At 42.1% G+C, this 10,707-nt stretch overlaps 1 protein-coding gene across 1 annotated transcript; it reads left to right on the top strand.

Moving 5' to 3' along the window:
• Positions 1-282: 282 nt before the first annotated feature.
• LOC111976024 (interleukin-1 receptor type 1-like) lies at positions 283-1,742 on the top strand. The gene is made up of 2 exons (XM_024004737.2): positions 283-732; positions 845-1,742. Exons 1-2 carry the CDS (start codon positions 603-605, stop codon positions 1,279-1,281), a joined length of 567 nt encoding a protein of 188 aa, XP_023860505.1. The 5' UTR covers positions 283-602; the 3' UTR covers positions 1,282-1,742.
• The last annotated feature ends 8,965 nt before the right edge of the window (positions 1,743-10,707 follow it).

Genomic DNA, 10,707 nt, shown 5'->3' with positions numbered 1-10,707 from the left:
AGAGTGAAAGCACCGCCAGCATTCAAAAGTGACCAAAACATCAGCCAGGAAGCAAAGGAACTGAGAATTGGTCTGTGGTCACCACCTGCAGAACCACTCCCTTTATTGGGGGTGTCTTGCTATTGCCTATAATTTCCACCTGTTGTCTATTCCATTTGCACAACAGCATGTGAAATGTATTGTCAATCAGTGTTGCTTCCTAAGTGACAGTTTGATTTCACAGAAGTGTGATTGACTTGGAGTTACATTGTGTTGTTTAAGTGTTCCCTTTATTTTTTTGAGCAGGGTATAATAGTATTGGATACCATATCAACATATTACTACATTTAGTTCTTAGTCACCACACTGAAGCATGGCCCACTGATTGTGCAGTGCAGTTGTCTGCAGTAGGCAGTAGGCCTTTCTCAACAGGTCCTGACTGGGGTCAATCCCACTGCAAGTGTAGAAGTAATGGCCCATTTATTATAAAATAACTCAATTTCAGTTCAAATAGAACTTAATCAAATCTCTACAATCTACTCCTTTCCTGCTGAGGTTTGACAGAAACCTCTTTGTCTGTGTTTTCAGATGGGAAGGTCTATGATGCTTACGTTGTCTACCAGATGGATGGTGTAGACAAAGACATGGAGGAGAAAGTGTATCACTTTGTGTGCAGCATTCTGCCCAATGTCCTGGAGCAGAAGTGTGGCTTTAGACTCTTCATCCACGGCAGAGACGACTTACCTGGAGAAGGTTGGTTCTTTCAGACTRTGTCCTACCCTSTAAGAAGCAAATGTAACAGTAATAAACAGTACTGAAGTCAAAAGTTAACTTCTCCCRCTCCTCTCTGTTCTGTTGTCCCCAGACCACATGGAGTTGGTGGAGGACTRCATGCGGCTGAGCAGRAGGCTGATTGTCATCCTGACCCCCAGCTCAAGCACATGGTCAGCCTCAGGAGGTCAAGGGTCATGGGGATGCTCGTCTTCGTTGACCACAGCAGATGACTATGACTGTCAGGTGGGGCTCYWCCAGGYTCTGGTCCACAGTGAGATGARCGTCATCCTCATCCAGCTGGGGGACATGGGGGAGGGTGGCTACACACACCTGCCCCCCGGCCTGCAGCACCTGGTCCGCAAGAGTGCCCCCTTAATGTGGCAGGAGGGAAGGCGTGGGTCGATGCTGCCCAACTCAAGCTTCTGGAAGAGGGTGCGTTACATGATGCCTTGGCCGCGCCACTCGACTAGTTTTGACAACCAGTTAATGACTGTTCTATGTGAACGATCAGAAGGTCTAAGGGCTTGAAGTGCGGTTGGAGGTCTGGGAGTCTGTTATAGAAGAGAACACCCCCAGGTTCTCTGAAAATTCTTATTCCATTTATAGAAATATCATTAATTATTCCAGTGCTGTGCAGCAATATACACAGGTTAGTTGAGAACGTCACAAAAACGATGTACAATGTGGCAAAAGGCCGTGTGTTGTTGTGATTCTGGATGGCTAGCAACAATGACAAGAAACTGCCATGTGGGGAATGTAAGTGGCTCATTTCAGCTAGTTTTATCTTGTTCTTGATACCATGTCTTGTTTTTAGGTATTTTGATTGATGTCACGTCTATGCTAATATGGCAAAAATGTACTTGCTTACTAACCAACAACTGTAACGATGTGTTTGAGAGACAACAAGTGTTCATTGTGAAACTTTTTTATGTTTTCAATAAACATTGGAGACTAAATATAGTTTACATTTGGTCAACAATCTAAACCAACCCGTTCTGTTTGCTCCATATTTGTGCACACGTGTAACGATTCTCGTTGGTGGAAGGAGAGGAGGACCATAATGCAGCGTTGTAAGTGTTCGTCATATTTTAATTGAAGAAACTGAACACTACACAAAATAACCACGAAGAGAAAACAAAACAGTTCTGCCAGGTGAACAGACACTAAACAGAAATTAAACACCCACAACCAAAATGGGGAAAACAGGCTACCTACGTATGATTCTCAATCAGAGACAACGAACGACACCTGCCTCTGATTGAGAACCATACTAGGCCAAACACATAGAAATATAACAACATAGAAAAAGGAACATAGACTACCCACCCCAACTCACGCCCTGACCAAACCAAAATAAAGACATAAAAAAGGAACTATGGTCAGAACGTGACAACACGTCTGTTTTGTTGCTAAACAACCAACCTGTCTATGGTGCCATAGTGACATATTGACTAAGGTCCGAAATCAATTTAAATTTACATTTCCAACCTTTGAGAAACTTGTCTACTTACACAAGATAAACGTGCCGAATATTATGTCAAAAGAAAATGAAGACAGGCACCTTCTCATGTAACACAGACCCAAACATACACACCTGGGGACATTCTATACCTGTGTGTGTGTGTGGTGTGTGGTGTGTGTGGGAAATATACATTTTTGGAGTGAATTTAACTCATCTGATGCCCTGAAGATAGTCATTGAATAAACTGGATGGGGAAAAATCCACGACTGTAAATCTGAACAGTCAGCATTACAGATACCATATAGGTTAATTATGAAAGTGATAACTGCTACCACAGAAGATCATCAATCAACAGATCCATTTTTGTATTTTTCTGTGATGTTATATCGATTCCCGTTGTCATTTCATGTTGTTTTCATGTGTATCTGAGCTATTGCCTTTCAAGCAAGCAGAAATACAGCAGGTATGACGAATTTTGTATTTCTGCCTACTTGAACAGCAAACAGGTCAGATACACATGAAAACATGAAATGAACACAGGAATCGATGGATCATCGCTCAAAAATGATACAACATTGAAAATGGGTGAATCGTTCCCTTAAGGTCTCAAAATAGAACATATCAATGGTAAAAGACTAAGCAGGCAACACAGGATGGTGAAGGAAATATAACAAACATATCATTCACAACAACTGTTGCAAGGACTTGAGAACGACTCATAATGTGAATATTTTGCTAATGTTGTCAACCTCGGGACCACAAACTAATCATAAAACTGGGAGATCTACCGGACAGTTTCTCTAGTTGATTTTTATTCCTTTATTACTACTGATACAGTATGTGATTGAGGTAGAAATGTATAACATTTAACTGCTTCCGGTGCTTCAGTCTTTAATCTTTTAACCACACTTTGGTTTTGGTAGAAATGCTTTTTTTAATGAATAAAAAACATTATTTTATTCAGCATAGAGTGCGTCTGAAGTTACACATCCCAATATTACAACAGTTTAACTGTTTTGGAATAAAATGTTCAATATATGTTCTTTAACATCCTCTTGTTATACGCTTTGGGGTTTTGCTCAATTTCGTTTTGGATTTTGTTTTGGATTTCAAGGTTGGTTCTCTTCGGGTGTGGCTTGCCCTGATTGGAATCATCCTCGTTGGTCAGGATGTGTTGCACCATCCTCTTGTCTCACCTGTTTGGTTTGCGCCAYGTTTATTTGCACTCTCTTACCTAAGTTGGTGAGGGTTTACTTTTCCTTTAGTTTGTCTGATATCAGGCAAATCTAGTGGGCGTCCATGGTGGGTGTTAAGATCAGGGTTGGAAATAAGTCATTTCAAATAATCTCGTTACTGTAATTGAGTAGCCTTTCCGTGCAGGAAGAACCAGAATTACTTAGAGCTTGACACCATATTTCATGACAAACAGTTTATATATGTCCTTTACCATTATAAACTAATTTGATTTCTAATTTAAATGAGTTTAAATTAAATATGCAGACAAAATAAATATATTTATTCTAAAAAGTGGGGTTGATTTCGCGACAAGGTCGTCATGGCAAAAAAATAAACAAGGGACCGCAGAGTGGGGATAACTTCAGACTTCCTGTCTCCACTATCTTAGACATAAAGCCTGTGAGAACTGGTTAGAACACGTTCTAATTTGTACTCTTTTTCTAAGGAAGTGGAGCCAATTACCTATCTTTTTTTTATGTATATACTCAAGAAAAATAATGCAACAAGTAAAGTGTCGGGCCCATGTTTCATGAGATGAAATAAATGATATAAGAAAATGTCCATACATTCAAAAAGCAAATTTCTCTCAAATTTGCCAAGATAATCCGTCCACAGGTGTGGTATATCAAGAAGCTGATTAAGCAGCATGATCATTACACAGGTGCACCTCATGCTAGGGACAATAAAAGGCCACTTTAAAATGTGCAGTTTTGTCACAACACAATGTCATAGATGTCTCAAGTTTTGAGGGAGCGGGCAATTGGCATGCTGACTGCAGGAATGTCCACCAGAGCTGTTGCCATATAATTTAATGTTAATTTCTCTACCATAAGCTGCCTCCAACGTTGTTTTAGAGAATTTGGCATTATGTCCAACCTGGCCTCACAACCGCGGACCACGTGTAATCATGCCAGCCCAGGACATTCACATCCGGCTTCTTCACCTGTAGGATTGTCTGAGACCAGCCACCCGGACAGCTGATGAAACTGAGGAATATTTCCGTCTCTAAAAGCAGCCTTTTTTGGGTGCTCCCCTGCCCAGTCATGAAATCCATAGAATAGGACCTAAAGAATTTATTTCAATAGACAGATATCTTTATATGAACTTTAAATCAGTAAAATCGTTCATTGTTGCATGTTGCGTTTATATTTTTGTTCAGTAGGTTACCTCCCCCTAGAAGGGGGTATAGCTCCTTGTGTAGATGAGGTATATAAAGACTGTAATTTGTAAACTAACAAGATCCTCTCTGGTATATCATGAGAATTACTTTCCGGTATATCCTGAAATTTACTCTCCAGGTTCATCCTGAGCGAGTGATCTTCCTTGCAATTGCTTGAATAAATATCTTATTACTGATAAATTAGTTCTGATGATTCTTCTAACGAGTTTTCCTCAACAGTATGAGTCATAATACCCCTAAAACCTAGAGGTCAAACATGGAAATGGTTCCAATAATTTTCCCAACATACATTTTTCCATAGGGGATTTTAGAACAACTTATAAGGTCTATGTTTCATGTAGGTTTTGATAACCACGTAAATCTCTCTCGGACAAGGTAGCTTTTATCAATATATTTGCCTGTAATTACCCCCCCAAAATGAAATGCTAATTAGCCGCTAATGTGGCTATCATACAGAACTACACATCCTGTTGCAAGCTTTGACGTCATCACTCAAGACAGTGTTGCAGGGTGGGAAAAACTTCACAATTTCTCCACGCAAACTCTCAGTAACAAGTCTCAAGGAACCTAGCAAGTAAAGTCAAAGAGAATAACTAGATATTATAGTTTCTCGTTTAAATAATTGCTATTGTGTATTTCGTGTGTGTATTGTTTAATATCTTTCAAGTTACATACCTAAGCATTTTCAAATTACTCAAGTATTTTTAATTAACCTGGCCTTTGTAGCTAACTAGATAACCTTAGGTCTCACTGTCGATCAGAAGCAAGGATGGTTCTGTGCWATGTACCGGATTGTAACCACTACTCCGATAAGCACACAGGCATTTTATAGTTTTCAAAAAACCTGTGGTTAGTTAGGTGCTAATGAAAATTTGTACCCTAGACTGTCCTTATAACCCGGAAGCTTATATGAAATCCCGCTTTGCCCTCCGACGAACAATCAAACAGGCAAAGCGTTATAACAGGACTAAGATCGAATCGTACTACACCGGCTCCGACGCTCGTCGGATGTGGCAGGGCTTGCAAACTATTACAGACTACAAAGAGAAGCACAACCGAGAGCTGCCCAGTGACACGTGCCTCCCAGATGAGCTAAAAAACTTCTATGCTCGATAAGAGGCATCAGCTGTTCCGGACGACTGTGTGATCATGCTCTCCGCAGCCGATGTGAGTAAGACCTTTAAACAGGTCAACATTTACAAGACCGCAGGGCCAGAAGGATTACCAGGACGTGTACTCAAAGCACGCATGGACCAACTGGCAAGTGTCTTCACTGACATTTTCAACCTCTCCCTGTCTGATTCTGTAAAACCAACATGTTTCAAGCAGACCACCATAGACCCTGTGCCCAAGAATACTAAGGTAACCTGCCTAAATGACTACCAACCCGTAACACTCAGGTCTGTAGCCATGAAATGCTTTGGAAGGCTGGTCATGGCTCACATCAACACCACTATCCCAGAAACCCTAGACCCACTCCAATTTGCATACCGCACCAACAGATCCACAAATGATGCAATCTCTATTGCACTCCACACTGCCCTTTCACACCTGGACAAAAGGAACACCTATGTCAGAATGCTATTCATGGACTACAGCTCAGCATTCAACACCATAGTGCCCTCAAAGCTCCTCACTAAGTTAAGGACCCTGGGACTAAACACCTCCCTCTATAACTGGATCATGGACTTCCTGACGGGCCGCCCCCAGGTGGTAAGGGTAGGTAACAACACATCCGCCACGCTGATCCTCAACATGGGGCCCCCTCAGGGGTGCGTGCTCAGTCCCCTCCTGTACTCCCTGTTTACTCATAACTGCACGGCCAGGCACGACTCCAACACCATCATTAGGTTTGCTGATGACACAACAGTGGTAGGCCTGATCACCGACAATGATGAGACAGCCTATAAGGAGGAGGTCAGAGACCTGAACGTGTGGTGCAAGGAAAACAAACTATCCCTTAACGTGATCAAGACAAAGGAGATGATCGTGGACCACAGGAAAAGGAGGACCGAGCACGCCCCCATTCTCATCGACGGTGCTGTAGTGGAGCAGGTTGAGAGCTTCAAGTTCCTTGGCATCTACATCACCAACAAACTAAAATGATCCAAGCACACCAAGACAGTCGTGAAGAGGGCACGACAAAACCTATTCCCCCTCAGGAGACTGAAACGATTTGGCATGGGTCCTCAGATCCTCAAAAGGTTCTACAGCTGCACCATTGAGAGCATCCTGACTGGTTGCATCACTGCCTGGTATGGCAACTGCTCGGCATCCGACCGCAAAGCACTACAGAGGGTAGTGCGAACGGCCCAGTACGTCACTGGGGCCGAGCTTCCTGCCATCCAGGACCTCTATACCAGGCGGTGTCAGAGGAAGGCCCTAAAATTGGTCAAAGACTCCAGCCACCCTAGTCAGACTGTTCTCTCTGCTMCCACACGGCAAGTGGTTCCGGGGCGCCAAGTCTAGGTCCAAGAGGCTTCTAAACAGCTTCTACCCCCAAGCCATAAGACTCCTGAACAGCCAATCAAATGGCAACCCGGACTATTTGCATTGCCCCCCCACCCTCTTCTATGATGCTGCTACTCTCTGTTATTATCTATGCATAGTCACTTTAATAACTCTACCTACATGTACATACTACCTCAGTTACCTCGACACCGGTACCCCCGCACATTGACTCTGAACCAGTACCCCCTGTATATAGCCCCACTATTGTTATTTAATTATTTGTTTTATTATCTCTTACTTTTTTTGGTATTTTCTTAAAACTGCATTGTTGGTTAAAGGCTTGTAAGTAAGCATTTCACTGTAAGGTCTACACCTGTGTTATTCGGGGCATGTGACCAATACAATTTGATTTGATCATCTAGTTGAGCATTGCAGATAATTCCTTCATCCCAGCAGAAATGTCACATCGACATAGGTGAATTTTAGATGTGCAGATAGACAAGTCCAGTCTATTTTACAGTTGCTATAGTCAAGTATGTGGGTTATGGTATTTTAAATATAAAGTAGAAGTCAGAAGTTTACATACACTTAGGTTGGAGTCATTTAAAACTCGTTTTACAACCACTCCACAAGTTCCTTGTTAACAAACTAGTTTTGGCAAGTCGGTTAGGACATCTACTTTGTGCATGACACAAGTAGTTTTTCCAACAATTGTTTACAGACAGATTATTTCACTTATAACTCACTGTATCACAATTCCAGTGGGTCATAAGTTTACATACACTAAGTTGACTGTGCCTTTAAACAGCTTGGAAAATTCCAGAAAATTATGTCACGGCATTAGAAGCCTCTGGCTAATTGACATAATTTGAGTCAATTGGAGGTGTACCTGTGGATGTATTTCAAGGCCTACCTTCAAACTCAGTGCCTCTTTGCTTGACATCATGGGAAAATCAAAAGAAATCAGCCAAGACCTCAGAATAAAAATTGTAGACCTCCACAAGTCTGGTTCATCCTTGGGAGCAATTTACAAACTCCTGAATGTACCACGTTCATCTGTACAAACAATAGTACGCAAGTATAAACACCATGGGACAACGTAGCCGTCATACCGCTCAGGAAGGAGATGCGTTCTGTCTCCTAGAGATGAACGTACTTTGGTGCGAAAAGTGCAAATCAATCCCAGAACAACAGCAAAGGACCTTGTGAAGATGCTGGAGGAAACGGGTACAAAAGTATCTATATCCACAGTAAAAGGAGTCCTATATCGTCATAACCTGAAGGCCGCTCAGCAAGGAAGAAGCCACTGTTCCAAATCCGCCATAAAACTGCACATGGGGGCAAAGATTGTACTTTTTTGAGAAATGTCCTCTGGTCTGATGAAACAAAAATAGAACTGTTTGACTATAATGACCATCTTTATGTTTGGAGGAAAAAGGGAGAGGCTTGCAAGCCGAAGAACACCATCCCAACCGTGAAGCACGGGGGTGGCAGCATCATGTTGTGGGGGTGTTTTCCTGCATGAGGGACTGGTGCACTTCACAAAATAGATGGCATCATGAGGGAGGAAAATTATGTGGATGTATTGAAGCAACATCTCAAGACATCAGCCAGGAAGTTAAAGCTTGGTCGCGAATGGGTCTTCCAAATGGACAATGACCCCAAGCATACTTCCAAACTTGTGGAAAAATGGCTTAAGGACAACAAAGTCAAGGTATCGGAGTGGCCATCACAAAACCTGACCTCAATCCTAAAGAAAATGTGTGGGCAGAACTGAAAAAGCGTGTGCGAGCAAGGAGGCCTACAAACCTGACTCCGTTACACCAGCTCTGTCTGGAGGAATGGGCCAAAATTCACCCAACTTATTGTGGGAAGCTTGTGGAAGTCTACCCGAAACGTTTGACCCAAGTTAAACAATTTAAAGGCAATGCTACCAAATACTAATTGAGTGTATGTAAACTTCTGACCCACTGGGAATGTGATGAAAGAAAGAAAAGCTGAAATAAATAATTCTCTCTACTATTGTTCTGACACTTCACGTTCTTAAAATAAACTGGTGATCCTAACTGACCTAAGACAGGGAATTTTTACTAGGATTAAATGTCAGGAATTGTGAAAAACTGAGTTTRAATGTATTTGGCTAAGGTGTATGTAAACTTCCGATTTCAACTGTAGATGTTCCCATTTTAGTAATCATGCAAGCTAGTAATATTTACTTTTGTCTTTCGTACAGGTGAACTGGAAACCCAGTGTCAACACMTGGGTTTGCAGCTGCCATTTTCCGTTGGGAAAGAGAAATGGCCCTGTGTTTACCAGAAAAGGTAGCTCATCCACCATGGCAGAAGAGGAGGATCCAGAAACATCAACTACGGCAGGAAAAGTTCCAGGTTCCTTGGCCGCTGAAGGATGTAGGAGGCTCTTGTCTTCACAGTTGCAAAATGTTCTCACTGTGGTGCATCTTGAGGAAAAATGTATGCAAGTCAATGTTTAACATGAGAATCAGCTGTATACCCGCAACAGGTATTTAGCATCACAGCTGACTGATGAAGTACTTTCAGACAAAGGCATGTTCAACATCATTGTTGAATACCTGGAACGTTGCAAGGACTGCGTTGTCTACTTTGCCAAGTAGAGGGTCGAGGTGCAATCATTTGAGGATTAAGTGTTTATGGCGCTTATGAAGTTGCGTCACAGTTACACCAACTTGCACCTGGCACAACTATTCCATTGTAGTGCCAACACTGTCAGCAATGTTACCATCACTTTCATTCACATTATCCACAAGGTTTTTTCAATAGCATCATGAAGACTGTTCCAAGTCAGAAGAACCTAACGTGCTTGCCTGCGTCTTTTCAGGTTTCCAGCAGAACCTTTAGGATGGTCATTGACTGTACTGACATTGAAGTTGCTACTCCAAGTCAAATGGATCTGCAGAAGCAAATATTCTCTGTGTACCGTTCAATGAACTCCATCAAGCTGCTCCTGGGAGTTGCGCCTAATGCTGTGATAACAGTGATCTGCATGCAGGATCTGTGTCAGACAAAGCCATTGTCCAGAAGTCAGGGTTTGAGAAGATCTTTTACATTTTACATTTACATTTACATTTCTTCATGTCTGGAGATATGTCTGGAGATATGATTTTAGCAGGCAAAGGCTTCTTGGTCGAGAGCTTGAGGCCTGCAGGAGTCACTGTGAACATTCCTCCATTCCTGAAACACAGAAGGTTCAGAGAGCATGAGATACATCTCACAGAAGACAGAGAGAGACAGGATCCATGTTGAGGGCAAATGTTTGACTAAAATAATAAAAAATCCTGAGATTCATCCCACCTTATCCACGTTGTTATGGTAATGTGCTGGTGCAGACTTGCTGTGCAAGTGTAAGCCTCCAAGACCAACTCATCAGAGAAGTAGCTGATGATTGGGAAACAAGAACAAACTATGATGCATGAGTATTGGGTGAGGGACCAACTGTCACATTGTCCAAGGTGGGTATGTATTAGGATAAACTATGCGTTTTCTGTCCAGATAAATATGGTGATATAGCATTGAAAAAGACCTACCACTGACCAAATGTCTCTTTGTTTTCCAGTCCAACAGGAGTGCATCCCTTAGGCCATCCGATG

Source organism: Salvelinus sp. IW2-2015, linkage group LG2 (genome assembly GCF_002910315.2).
Source record: "Salvelinus sp. IW2-2015 linkage group LG2, ASM291031v2, whole genome shotgun sequence".
NCBI classification, from domain to species: Eukaryota; Metazoa; Chordata; class Actinopteri; order Salmoniformes; family Salmonidae; genus Salvelinus; species Salvelinus sp. IW2-2015.
This window is presented reverse-complemented; position numbering and strand designations above follow the sequence as displayed.